General features: G+C 51.5%; 1 protein-coding gene across 1 annotated transcript in view; it reads left to right on the plus strand.

Moving 5' to 3' along the window:
• Nucleotides 1-13,617, plus strand: part of Spns3 (SPNS lysolipid transporter 3, sphingosine-1-phosphate (putative)) — a 52,599-nt gene that overhangs the window by 5,313 nt on the left and 33,669 nt on the right. The window contains exons 4-9 of the mRNA XM_055597304.1: nucleotides 1,045-1,252; nucleotides 5,655-5,791; nucleotides 6,936-7,087; nucleotides 7,725-7,791; nucleotides 8,879-9,027; nucleotides 9,550-9,702. Of these exons, the coding sequence (XP_055453279.1) occupies nucleotides 1,045-1,252; nucleotides 5,655-5,791; nucleotides 6,936-7,087; nucleotides 7,725-7,791; nucleotides 8,879-9,027; nucleotides 9,550-9,702 (866 nt within the window). The remainder of the gene's footprint in view (nucleotides 1-1,044; nucleotides 1,253-5,654; nucleotides 5,792-6,935; nucleotides 7,088-7,724; nucleotides 7,792-8,878; nucleotides 9,028-9,549; nucleotides 9,703-13,617) is intronic.

Raw genomic sequence — 13,617 nt, forward strand, 5'->3', positions numbered from 1 at the left:
ATGTATGTTTGTGTGTGTATGTGCATGTATGTATGTGTATGTGTGTGCATGTATGTGTGTGTGTGTGTATGGATGTGTGTGCACGTGCGTGTGTGTATGTGGGGGTCGGGGGAGACACCTGTTGACCGTTGGGCCTAGGCAGTGGCACAGCACTGAAGATTCTCCCACTGGGAGACAAGAGGTGTCATTCACCTTCAACCTAAGGGCGGAGGTCATGAAAGGCAGGGCCACGGGGACTCTCTCCTAAGAATGGAAACAAGCATACTCCGAGGACTTTTGGGTACCTGTTTTTTACACTGACTTATGCTGCTTATTTTTCTTTGCAATAATTATGCCTCTGGTGTCACCAGAAGATGAGAAAGGGATGAGAATGTAGCAGCCGGTAGGCAGCTGGGCACGTGTGGAGCCCTGGGTCCCACCGTCAGCACCCAGAAGCAGTGTGACACACACCTGTAATCCTAGTACTTGGGACAGGGTCAGGAGTTTTAGAAGTTCAAGGTCATCCTTGGCTACATACAGAATTTAAGGCCAGCCTGGGCTATGTGAGAATTGTCTTTTCTCAAAATGATAATTTTTCAGGTAAGAAGGATGTGCAGATATGTATGTTTGGATGCTTTGGTGATTGGGCTCAAAGTAGATGAATAAACAAACTCTCCTACCTGGTGCTTTTCGCTCTTTGATCTTCATCCACTGGCTGCTGCTGGCCATTAGAGAGGTGGACATAGGGCTTCATGTGGTGGACAGTCTGAGGGGCCCCACGTGGTGATGCTGGTGCGGAGCTGCCTCTGTCGGAGCTGCTGTAGTCCTGCTCTTCCAGCTAGACAGCCTTGGGCAGCGGAAGCCTGCGTCGGCTCCCCCATTCAGGGTTTCATGTAGCTTAGGCTGGCTTTGACGTCTAAACTGGCCTTCAACTCCTGATCCTCCTGTCTCCACCTTCTGAGTGCTGAGATTACAGGTAAGTGCTGCCATGCCTGGCTTTCCTGTGTGCTCAGTGTAGACATCTTTTTACTTTCCGCTGCTTTGCCATTGCTGTGTGGTTTACAGGCAGGGAGAGACGAGGGCAGTGGGCCCAGCTACCATGTCCTGTGCTGTGCTGCTCACGTGGGCCTGCCCAGTCTCAGAAGAAGCAGCCTCAGAGGCCAGCAGGCTATGTCCTGTTTCCTTAACACTGTCCATCTGTCCCCAGGAGTGTTACTGGATGTCCAGAAGTATTTTCACATCAGTGACAGCCATGCTGGTTTGCTGCAGACAGGTAAGGAATAAGTCCTGGACCCTGGACTCACAGAGGGCCCCTTTGGCTCTGCGGCTGGCTCCAGCTCCTGTCTTTGGCAGGAGAGAGCTGGGTTGGAGTCAGCTGCAGGGTGCACTGGAGGAGACAGGCTGGGGAAGGCCCCTAAGCGTTCCCAGTTCCCGTTCTGCTTGCAGCTCAGCCGAGCAGTCCACAGAGAAACAAGAAACCCCAGTGTGTGCTTTTCTCTCACAGAGCTGAGAAATCCAACTAAAAGTTCACCGAGAGGCAGCCCTTCATTCTCAGGTGGACGCAGAATGGCCACAGAGAACCTCCTAATCCAGCATCAGGGAGCAGCCCCATTCCAAGGGTGGTTTGTGGGATCATGAAACATAGGCTAAGCTTCCATACAAGCGTGGATTAGTGCAAACCTATGTGTATGTGGACAGGGACACACATGGTCATAGCACATGACACCTCATGCACACTGAGGCTCTTCTCTGTAACCTGGCCCCTACAACTGCTCATTGTCACACCGTTTTGTAGTAGGTTCTCAAACTAGGCACAGGGACCCCCTAGGAACACTGAGTCAACACTCCTCAGAGACATACTTCAGCCTGCCCGTCATTTTCCTAACGTGATTGGTCTGGAACAAAGCCCTTTGCCATTGTCTCCCTCCCCTGCTCCACAACCACCTGTCCATTGCCTGAAGTGGAAAGAGGAACTGCGGTCACGTGCTCCTCTTGGTAACTCAGGGTACCAAGCTTGCTATGGCTTCTGCAGGAAGGCCGGGGCACAGAGTGCTTACTCAATAGAAATGTTCCTATGATCTTCCCACCACGCCACTCCCCCCTGGCAAGGAGCCAAGCCTTATCTAGCAGCTCCGTTCATGACTGTCTGCTACTTATCTATGAATTCAACTTCAGAAATGAGATCGTAGTCTCTGAGGTAGTTGTTAACACCCTGCTTTTAGTTTTAAAGGCAAGCACACTGTCTGATTTCATGGGTTAGTTTGGCAAAGCAAGGCTTACTTTCCCACTTGGGTTTCATGGCAGGCCTTTCCCGTAAACTGAACTCCATCTGCCCCTCAGAGCTTCTGATGGAAATACTGTCAACAAAAATAAAGTCATCCCACAGTGTCTTCTGGGGACCAGTTCCAGGACCCCTATCGCTGCTCAGTCTGAAAAAGCTCAAGAATTCCAGGCCAGTGTGACCTACTTAGTGAGTTTCAGGCCAGCCAGTATTTATTACACAGTGTGAGAGATCCTGTCTAAAATAAGAAGGCGGAGTGTCTGGGTGCGGTGGCGCACACCTTTAATCCCAGCACTCAGGAGGCAGAGACAGGTAGATCTCTGTGAGTTTGAGGCTACTTTGGTCTACAGAGTGAGTTTTGGGACAGCTGAGGACTGTGTACAGAGACCTTGCCTTAATAAACAAAACAAAATAACAGCAAAAAAGAAAAAAAGAAAAGCCTAGTGTTCACAGATCCCTACTACACCTCCGTCCCATTCAGGTCATCTGCAGATGGCTCGGGATACCGAACAGAAATCTATGGAAACCATGGTCACAGTGTTTCAGTTAGGGGCTTATAAAAAGGAAAAACGTCTGTGCATGGTCAGTGTGGATGTAATTGCTTTTTGAACTTCAGATACAAGTGTTTTCTTTATTCTTATTAAAGATGTGTTTACTTTTATTCTGCTTGGCTTTTTGAGGCAAGGTTTCATTATGTAGCATGGGCTGGCCTGGACTCCCAGTGTAGAGAGATCTGGCCTCAGACTCCCTGTCGTCCTCCTGCTTCTGCCTCCCAAGTGCTGGGACTAGTGGCATATGCCACTATGCCCAGCTTTATCTATTCTTAAAGGTTTGTTATTATTTCATGTGTATGACGTCCTGCTTGCGTGCGCACGTGCGTGCGTGCGTGCGTGCGTGTGTGCTATGTGTGTGCCTAGTGCCTTCGGGGGTCAGAAGAAGGGATTGGAGTCTCTGGAACTGGAGTCACAGAATGTTGTGAGCTGCCTGATGTGGGTGCTAGGAATCAAACTTGAGTCTTTTGCGACAAGCGCTCTTAACTCTGATCCACAAGATAAGGTCTTGTGTAACTCAGGCTGACCTTGAACTCACTGTATAGCCAAGAGTAATGGTGAATTCTTGATCCATCCTGTTTCTAGTTCTCCAGAGGTGAGACTACAGATGTGTGCTATCATGCTTGGCTAATAAAAACGTTTAAAATGTCAACTGGCAATAAATAGTTCTGAAGGGAATGAAAACCCCACAGATTTATAATAACATCAGTGAACTGGGACTGGTGCACATGCACACACGCCGGGAGGCAGAGGAGGTGGACCTCTATGAGTTCGAGGCCAGCCTGGCTACACAGAGGGCTCCAAGCCAAACAGGGCTGCACAGGGAGACCCTGTCTCAAACAGAAGAAAGGAACTAAAATATCACGGAGAGCACTGGGAGTGGAGCACCAGTGTGTGGAGGCAGGAGGAGGAATTGAGGCCACTGTCAGTTTCAGAGGGAGAAGGGGCTCCCCGGGCCTCAGACCCTGTCTCAAAAAATAAAATGAAATAAAAGCAGCGAGATACCTTTTTTTTTTTTCATTATGCAGACAAAACTAAAATTCTAGCTCATGTAAAGTGGTGACAAGAGTTCCAGTGTGCGCCTATGCAAGTGTAAATTGATAGGGCCCTTTTGGAGCCCTATTTTGGAAGTAGCTATTAAAATCTCAAACAGCATCGACATCGGAGATCACTCTCTGTGGAGTATTAGGTTGAACCATTTTAAGTTGCTGGTTTTGTAGGTCAAAAGCGGCCTCATTTCCACAGTTGCACATTGCTTAACCTAGTGGCGCAGCAGGTGAGGGATTGTAGGAGGGGCCGGGACCTGAGCTGGGCGTCCTCCGTTCACTGGGTGCAAGAAACGTCAGTCAGCGGTAGTTAGTGAACGGCGTCCCAGGTTGGAGTCCTCCAAGGTCTCGGCTCTTCGCTGGTGGATACGGTGAAGGAGAGTGGGGTTCCAGGTCTCCATCTGTCTACCTGGTAGCTCTCCCAACTTGGAGGCCAGGACTTCGCCATCCTCCAAGGGAGAAGGAGATTTTCTTTTAGACACAGAAATCATACTTGAGTTTATCCATGTGCCACACAGCTGGGCAAACCCTTCAAACACAGCCTTTAAAAATGTTGTTATAGGCTGAACAACGGGCCACCAGTTAGGAGCACTGGCTGCTCTTCCCGAGGTCACAGTCAGCTCCCCAGCACAGTCCACGGCCATCTGTAACTTCAGTGCCGGGGCCCCGCGCCCTCTGCTGGCCTCCGCGGGCATTGCAGACAAGACATGCACATCCATACATGCAGGGAAAACGCCCATACACACAAAATAATAAAAGTTTTAAAAACCTAAAAGAAACATTACTGTGTGTGTGTGAGTGCATGCGCACGTGCATAACACACAGTGTGAGTATGGAGTCAGACAGAGTTTGCAGGTGATTTTGTCCTTTCACCATGTGGCTCCTGGGGACTGACCTCGGTGGTCAGGTTTGGTGGCGCCTTTACTCACTGAGGCCTCTCAGCTGGCCCCTTGTTTTTGTGCAAGGCCCTGCTGTCTAACCCAGGTTGCCCTTGAGTTTCTGGTCCTTTCGTCTCGGCCTCCGAGTCCTGGAATTACAAGCGTGCGCTGTGCCTGGCTTGTGGCAGAACAGAAGGCTGGAGATGTAGCTCGATTGGTAAGGTGCTTGTGCAGGGTGCACACAGCCCTGGGTTCTGTCCCCAGCAATGCCTTAAACTGGGGTGTGGAGACATGAGATCAGAAGCTCAAGTTTTCTTTGGTTACATAGCAAGTTCAAGGCCAGCCAAAGCTGAACGAGACCTTGGTTTAGAGACAGGTGCCCAGTGTGTGCGCTGAGCCACACCGGCTCTTGTCCCTGCCTCCTGCATCAGCACTGATTTGTAGTCCATGTGCTTATTTCAGGTTCGTTCTCTGCTGCTCCACAGGGCTGACATCTCTTTCCTCTTGCCAGCATCAGGTGTGTGAGTGACAGATTGGTCCCTGCAGCTCATAGAAGTCATGAACTCTCGCATATCCGGAAGGCTAGCAGCCACTCTGTGCTGGTGGCTCTACATTCCTTTCATGCTGTCTGAAGGAGAGTGTCAGGTTCCCAAGACTGGAGTGATGCTCAGAGGCCACAAAACAGCATGAGGCAGAGCTGAGATTTGGCCCCTGCTCAGTGCCGTACACTCTGGGCCATCCATGGGTTGTATAATGGACCAGGAATATAAGACAACTTTTTATCTCTTCCTTCTTTGCCCTGGGCCCACTGCCAAGGTGCCAGCTTGTGGCATCTGTGTCAGGCTCTTCCCTGGGCCAGCAGGGCTGTCTGCCCAGCCATCCTCTTGGAGGATCCAGGCTGCCCCTGTGTCTCCTCCAGGCTTCATCGGCTGCCTGCTGGTGTCTGCGCCTGTGTTTGGCTATCTGGGTGACCGCCACAGCCGCAAGGCCACGCTGAGTTTCGGGATCCTGCTGTGGTCAGGGGCTGGCCTCTGCAGCTCCTTCATCTCCTCCCAGGTAGGGCCCACATCCCTGCCCAGTCCCTGCTTCCCCATCTGCTTCCCCCCTCATCCGGCTGCCTCAGAGCTCCCTTCTGGCCCAAACCAGCACTGGGATTGTACTGCCAGGGCCAGGAGCTGTGGTCCAGCCTCTAAGCCCGAGTAAGGCAGCTGTTAGACGTGTTTTGTGTTTTTGTTTTAACTTTTTTGAGAAAGGTTCTCACTATATAGCTCTGGCTGTCCTGGAACACACTGGCCTCAAACTCACAAAGATCTGCTTGCTTCTGCCTCTGAGTGCTGGAGTTAAAGGCTGTGCCACTATGCCTGGCTGTTGTTTTTGAGATGGTGTGTACCTCTAGCTGGGTTGGACTCTTCATGTAGAAGAGGCTAGTCTTGAACTCACAGAAATCTGCCTGTCTTTGCCTCCCAAGTGCTGAAATCACCACATCCACCTGGCCCATTAGACATTTCTTTCTTTCTTTCTTTCTTTCTTTCTTTCTTTCTTTCTTTCTTTCTTTCTTCCTTCCTTCCTTCCTTCCTTCCTTCCTTCCTTCCTTTCTCTCCCTCTCTCTCTCTCTCTCTCTCTCTCTCTCTCTCTTTTTCTCTCTTTCTGTCCTCCTCCTTCCTGGTCCTCATCCTCCTCCTCTTTCCTCTTTTTTTTTTTTGAGATAGAGTTTCTCTGTGTAGCCTAGCTTCCCTGGAACTTGCTTTGTAGACTAGGCTGGCCTTGAACTCAGACATCTGCCTGCCTCTGCCTCCCTAGTGCTTCGGATTATGTGTACCATTATGCCCAGCCTGTTAGACTTTCTTAACAGGAGGCTTCCTGGCCCTCCATTTCACTTCCCTCTTAGGTGGGCTCTTTGGGGGTCGGGGGAGGCTGGTATAACAGGCACTGTCTTGAGAAACTGCTCTGGCTAACAGTGACAGCCAGAGGAAGGGTTCTGCTATGTTCTGTGCAGGCAGTGGCAATAAGTGCCAGGAGGGACACACGCGCTTTTGGGAGCCTGAAGCCAGGACGGAGGGATGCTTGCAGCCCTGGTTTCTACCTCCTTCTCTGTGGGCCTTCGTCATGAGATCCCTTTTGGCCCTCTGACACATCCTTTGGGCCCTCGTCCCATGGGGAAATTATGTACCTCACCATGGTCTTATGCCGGTTTGTCCAGTATTCCTGGCTCTTCTTCCTGTCCCGGGGGTTCGTGGGTATCGGTGCAGCAAGCTACTCCACCGTCGCACCCACAGTCCTGGGTGACCTCTTCGTGAAGGACCAGCGGACCTGTGTACTGGCTGTCTTTTATATCTTCATCCCTGTTGGAAGGTTGGTATCACTCCTGGATCCACTTCTCCAAGAGGTAAACTGAGGCTGAAGGAAACAGAATAGGGGCTGTGCTGGACATAGGAGCTCTCAAAGCAGGAGGGCTGGGATCTGAATCTCATCATTACTCCTTCCTTCCCCACCACTGAGTCTGCAGAGCTTGTTTCCTTGGCTGTATAAATCAGGACAAGGCTGTCACTCAGTGGGCTAGGGGGAGGCTAGAGATGACAACTATGCCCCTGAAGGTCAGTGCACTCCCAGAAGCAGTGTGCAGAGACAGTATGGCCCACTGGGGAGGGCAGCTCCGGGAGACTAGTGAGGAAGTGTGCTTTGCAGCCCTACCGAAAGGCCCCTGAGCACTGACCCTCATTTCCTGACCCTGCCTGACTCTGGGCTGGGCTTTGGACACTGGGGGTGGGTTTCATGGTAGGGTATGCAGATCCTTATATGGAGGGAATGGCACAGGGCCTGGCTAGGAGCCAGAGGTCACTAGGGGTCAAACCAGGCGCCTTTCTCAGGGAATGGGCTCTGAGGCTGCAGAGAACTGTCTTCCTGGCAGGAAAGCCAGTTCCCTCTAGTCAGCTGGCCCTGGGCCCTGCCTTCCACCCCTCACTACCATCTCTCTTCCCCACCGTTGCAGTGGCCTGGGCTATGTGTTGGGGTCGGCTGTAGCGGAGCTGACAGGGAACTGGCGTTGGGCCCTCCGAGTGAGTTTCACTTCCTTTTTGTTCCTCCTTTTTACCCCCTGGGGTGGTTGGGACTTTCCATTCGCCTGTGGCCTTAGCCATTTGGCATAGTACCTGGCGCCATGGGGGGTGTTGGCTACTGGCCGATTGGGCCCTCATGGGGAACATGGGCTATGGAAATTGTGATCTTGGGGTCAAATCCCAGCTGCTCAGTTTGCTGGCTGCGTGGCCTTAAGCAAGTTGCCACCCTCTTTGGGACTTCGGCCTGTCTTGCTGTAAAAGTTAAAGCTACCTGTGGACTCCTAAGAGAAGGCATATGTTTGGCTGGCTCCTGATTACGATGCTCTGGATGTTGCCAACAAGATTGGGATCATCTAAACTGAGCCCAGCTGGTTAACTCTAAATATATATACATTTTTTTCCACCATAAAAAAAAAAAAAGAATTATTTGGGCATGGACTAGAAGGTCCCAGGCCAGCCACAGCAGCCCTAAGGACTGCCATCTGGGGTGACTTGAAAAATGCAGTCAGGACAACTGAGAACATCTGGGAGGCTCTGCTGGTCAGTGGCTCTCATTAGAAGGGACATGGACCACTCAGAAGAGGAAGCAAGTGGGTGGCAGAGGCGGCTGGGCCTTGCTCCTACAGGCAGATCTCTGCTGAACTGCCGTGGAAGGCAGAGAAAGAGGCCTGGGCCAGGACAGGGCTTCAAGAAATCCAGCCTGGTTGCCTTGAGCAGGAGCCTTCTCATAGTCTGAGCTGTTTGAAGCTGCCCCAGGGCGTAGGGAGTGAGATCCATGTCCTATGGGCAGGGATGCTAGGAAAAAATGGCAGAGTGGGCCTGGTGTGGCAGAGCCAGGAAGAGGACTTGTGAGAACTCAGTGGTCTGAGCTCCCCTTTTCAACCATCTTGGGCTTCCTGGTCCCAGTAGAGGAGAGTTTGTACTGGGCAGGAGGACATTAGTTAGGTACAAAGGAGACCATTAGGTGCCAGCTCTATGTATAGCCGGCACAGGGGACCAGAGGCTAACCTGGAGGTCAGACCTGTGGCCGGTCATCTCCTGTCCTCTAGGCTCTTTGGCGCTGAGTTCCCTGGCCCTCCTTTCCTAGATCATGCCCTGCTTGGATGTTGTGGCCTTGGTTCTGCTCGTCTTGCTGGTTCCAGACCTACCCCGAGGAGCAGCTGAGGAGCAGGAAGCAGTGGCTGTGGGGGCTCCTAGGAGCAGCTGGTGTGAGGATGTCAGGTACTTGGGAAGAAAGTAAGTGTCCCTGCTCTCTATTGCCAGTCCTAAGAAAACTCTTTCTGGCCCAACAACTCCAACCTCCATCTCTCTGACTCTAGGGTGGCCTCAGTGTTCGAGGCCTTCTTCCTTCCCTGAGTTCTACTCTTACTGAGATGTCCCTCTGTTACTTGGTCCCCTCTGCATATGGCAAGAGTATGGTTGACAGTAGGGCAGGCTGTGTGAGCTCTAGCCTTGCTTGTGCTGTGTTCCCTTATCCAGTGGACATATTTTTCCAGACCCTCCTGCTTCCCCAGGCTGCTGGAGTTTGCTATCCGCCTCTTTAAGCTGCACGGCAGCTCACTGGCCGCTGTCTCAGTCCTGAAGGGAAGCAGGACAGGCGCTCCTCACTTAGCTCCAGGCCTCACGACTCACTGCAGCATGGAACATGAGGGCAGCTCAGAACATTAGGAAAGCTGGATACTGCTTGCCTGGGGCAGTGGCCAGGCCCTTGTAGTCCTGGCCTTATCTTGGCTTCAGCTAAGACACTTTCTCTTGCAGCTGGAGTTTTGTGTTTTCAACTCTCGGGGTGACAGCCATAGCTTTTGTGACTGGAGCTCTGGGCTTCTGGGCACCTAAGTTTCTGTTCGAAGCTCGCGTGGTCCACGGGCTACAGTCTCCCTGCTTCCAGGAGCCGTGTGGCAGCCAGGACAGGTGAGGATGGGCCAGAGGGTACTAGCTGGTTCATAGGCCTTTCTGGGGGGCAGTTCTTGGGAGGACTGCCTTCCAGACAGTCTGTGAAGGTGGCTGAGCTTTGGACCCAGGGGCAGGCCAACGGTCCAGCTCTGACTGAGTCTGCTGTTATATGTGGCCACAGACATCTCCCTTGGCTTTTCTGGGTGCTGGAATCCCTGTCTTCCTACTCCTGTGGATATTGTGGGGGTTCAGAAGGCATCGGAGGGAAATGAATGTGAGGCTTCTGTGGGGCTTCAGGGGATGACAGGAACCTTAGGTGATCACCCTTCGTCTTTCAATGGTACTCAATTGTCACCCCATTTTACAGATTGCAAACTGAGACACTGGGAAGATTCTTCATGTGTCTGGCTTAGGGATGTCGGGATGTGCTCATTCTTCTCTGCTCCGCCAGTGCATCTAGACCCCTAGGAGAGTCATGGGAGGGGTCTCTTAGAGATGTCACTTCACGGCCTGCTTGGCCAGTCCTCTGGCTCTGCTGGGCTCCTCTGCTGTCCCTACCACCTCTTGCCAGGTTCTCCAAAGACTCTAGTGACCTCCTGATGACCTCAAAAATATCTAGGCCTACCTCCCTTGTCTTTCCTCCTCCTTGATACCCCAATTTCTTGCTCCCTCCCCTAGTGGCATGCTTTCTCTCCTGTATGCTTTTTCAAATTTGATCTTGCCCTGCTGGTTTCTTGGACTTTTTTTAAAGTTGTTAAATTAAAATTTATGTATATGAGTATTTTGCCAGCATATACTGTGCACCACATGAATACAGTGCCTGAGGAGGCCAGAAGAGGGCATCAGACCCCCAGAACTGGAGTTACAGATGATTGTAATGGGCCATGTGGGTGCTGAGACCCAAATCGGTTCCTCTGCAAGAGCAGCCGGTGCTCTTCACCATTGTGCATTTCTCCAGGCCCTCCTTGGACTTCAAAAGCCCTCCCTTTCCCTCTGCTTGGTCTCTGCTGATCACACCGACCTCTGTTTCCTCTTCTCCAGCCTTTCTCTGCCTCAGGTTTACTCCCTGATGTCCAGAGGGAACTGGTGTGGTGTCCAGAATGTCTGTGCTTCTGCCCCAGTGCGACTCTGCCCATACTTTCCTTCCCTTTTCTCATCATTATTAATGATGAGAATTATTATTTTGCCATTCTGAGGAGTGAACCCAAGGCCTTGCACATTCTAGGCAGGTGTTCTTTGGGGTGAATTCTAGGCAAATACTCCACTGATGAGCCACATTCCTAGCCTCTTGCTGGCAGATTTTAGTCAAGGGCTTTATCACTGAGCCAAACCTCCAGTGCAAAATGTTTGTGTCAGGCCTTGTGCCAAGAGTTTTCCATAAAGAACCTGCAGAGGAAGGCGTTCCCACTGCCTCTGAGTTACAAATGAGGTGGGGATCACACGGGTAAGTGGCTGTCTAAGGCCACGCAGCTAACAGGCAATAGCCGGATTCACACTTACCTGACGTCGAAGCTGGCTGAAGCCCAGGTCCTGCTGCCATTGAAGACTGTCTGGTGTTGCCAGTCGCTTGCACAGGGTCCCCCCAGCTGTCAGTCTTTCTGGCCGATGGGAGGTGCTCGGAGAAATCTTGTGAACCAGCACACAGAGATGTGAGGTTTGCCTTTGCTCCCCTGTGCAATTGTCTCTCTGGAGGCAAACAGCCCCAAAGAGGCCGTGGTCCACTCAGGAACTGACACTTGTAGGAGCCACTGTCTGCTCAGCATCTGCTCTCAGGCTTGATGCTCCTTCACACCTCTGGTGTGAGAACTGGAGGTTATATTTGTTTCTTGTGCTTAATACAGTAGATGACCACACACTTAATGGTCTAAAACTTCGGACCTATGGGCCTGGGCTGGGGATGTGCCTCAGGCAGTGGAGTGCTTTCCTAGAGTGCATCAAGCCCTGCACTCAATTCCAGGATTGCACAAGCCTGGCACAGCAGGCCACACCGCTAGTGCTAGCACTTGGGAGGAGGAGGCGAGAGGACCCAATTCAGGGGTGGAGCCTGCAAGGTGGCTCAGAGGGTAAAGGCACGTGCCATTAAGACTCACTTGATTTTCAGTCCTACCTGGCAGAAGGAGAGAGCTGGGAACAAGTTGTCCCCCAACCTTCACTTGTGCACTATGGCCATTCTGAGGATTGGAAGTGCTAGGGAGTCCTTGTGTTGGGGTGACTACAACCCCCTTGGTTAGGGTCAGCCCCAGATGCATGCATGAACACACACACACACACATAAGCAAATATGTATATGGCTCAAGGCCACTCTCAGTTACATAGGGATTGTTTGGTTAGCCTGGTAGCCTGAGCCACACAAGGCTCTACCAAAAAAAAAAAAAAAAAAAAAAAAAAAAAAAAAAAAGGCTAAAGCACACGCCCTGGGTTCCAGCCCCAGTGCTTAAATAGGCCCAATTAAAAAACCCAGAGTTTACTGGGAAGTGGTGGTGCACACCTTTAATCCCAGCACTCCGGAGGCAGAGGCAGGAGGAATCTGAGTTTGAGGCCAACCTGGCCTACAGAGTGAGTTCCTGGACAGCCAGGTCTACACAGAGAAACCCTGTCTCAAAAACAAAACATAAAGCCCAGAAATTAGTTTCGTTGTGATTTCAGAGGTGGAACTTCCAGTGGGCCCAAATCGAGGTGTCTGCAGGGTCATACTCCTTGGAGTTCTGTGGAGCCTTTGCCTCTCCTAAGTCCTTGTCGTCGGTAGTATTTCTCGGTCACATCTCTTCATTTCTGCTTTCAAAGTCACATGATTGTCCTTCTGGGCTGCAGATCGCCCAGTGAGCACAGCGGGGAGGACTTTTAGGGCTTACCTGACTGAGGGAGGGTGGCCATCCCAGGAAAGCTCCTTCATATCTGCGAAGGCACCAGAGACTGGAATATCCACACCCCGCCGCCCCCCCCCCCCCGGGGTTTCTCTTGGTGTCCTGGACTTGCTTTGTAGACCTGGCTAGTCTTGAACTCATAGGGATCTGCCTACGTCTGCCTCCTGAGTGCTGGGATTACAGGCGTGCGCCATGCACTGGGCTTAGACTGGAATGTCTTGTGAGGCGACAGTTTTAGCCATGGAGGGATGTAGGAAGTCCTTGTGTTGGGCTTACTACAACCCTTTGTTTAGGATCAGCCCCGGATGCGCGGGAGGGTCCAGGCTTGCTTTCTATCGTTGTAAACACCACGGCCAATAGCAAGTTGGGGAAAGAGAATGTTTATTTCATCTTCCTCTTCCATGTCTCAGTCCATTATTGAGGGAAGTCAGGGCAGGAATGCCGGCAGGAATGAGGAGGCAGGAGCTGGAGCAGAACCAGGGAGGAGTGCTGCTGACTGGCTTACTCGCCAGGACTTATTCAGCTTGCCTTTTTATACAGCTCAGGATCACCCGCTTGGGTGGGCCAGTTCCTTCCCTTGGAAATCCTTGATCAAGAAAGTGCAGAGGCTGGAGAGATGGCTCAGTGTTCACTTCCTGCTCTTGCAGAGAAGCTGGGTTTGGTTTGCAGCGCCTACATGCCAGCTCACAGCTGTGTTTAACTCTAGGGGACCAGCGCCCTCTTCCAGCCTCCACGGTTACCAGTGCACATACACACACTCGGGAGCACACACACACAATAAGTAAGCCAGGAGTGGTGGTGCAAGCCTTTAATCCCAGGGCTTGGGAGGCAGGTCTGTGTGAGTCTAAGGCCAGCCTGGTTTACATAGTGAGTTCCATGACAGCCAGGGCTGCATAATGTGAGACCCTGTCTCAAAATAATAACAATAACAATAACAATAATAATGAAAACAAGAAATAAGCAACAACAAAACAAACAAATATTTTTTTTTTAAAAAAAGAACCTGGCATAGTGGGTATCCCAACACTTGGAAGGTGCAGGCAGGTGGATCTCTGTGAGTCTGAGGCCA

This window comes from Psammomys obesus, unplaced genomic scaffold (assembly GCF_907164565.1).
Source record: "Psammomys obesus unplaced genomic scaffold, mPsaObe1.curated_primary_1811, whole genome shotgun sequence".
In the NCBI taxonomy this organism is placed as follows: domain Eukaryota; kingdom Metazoa; phylum Chordata; class Mammalia; order Rodentia; family Muridae; genus Psammomys; species Psammomys obesus.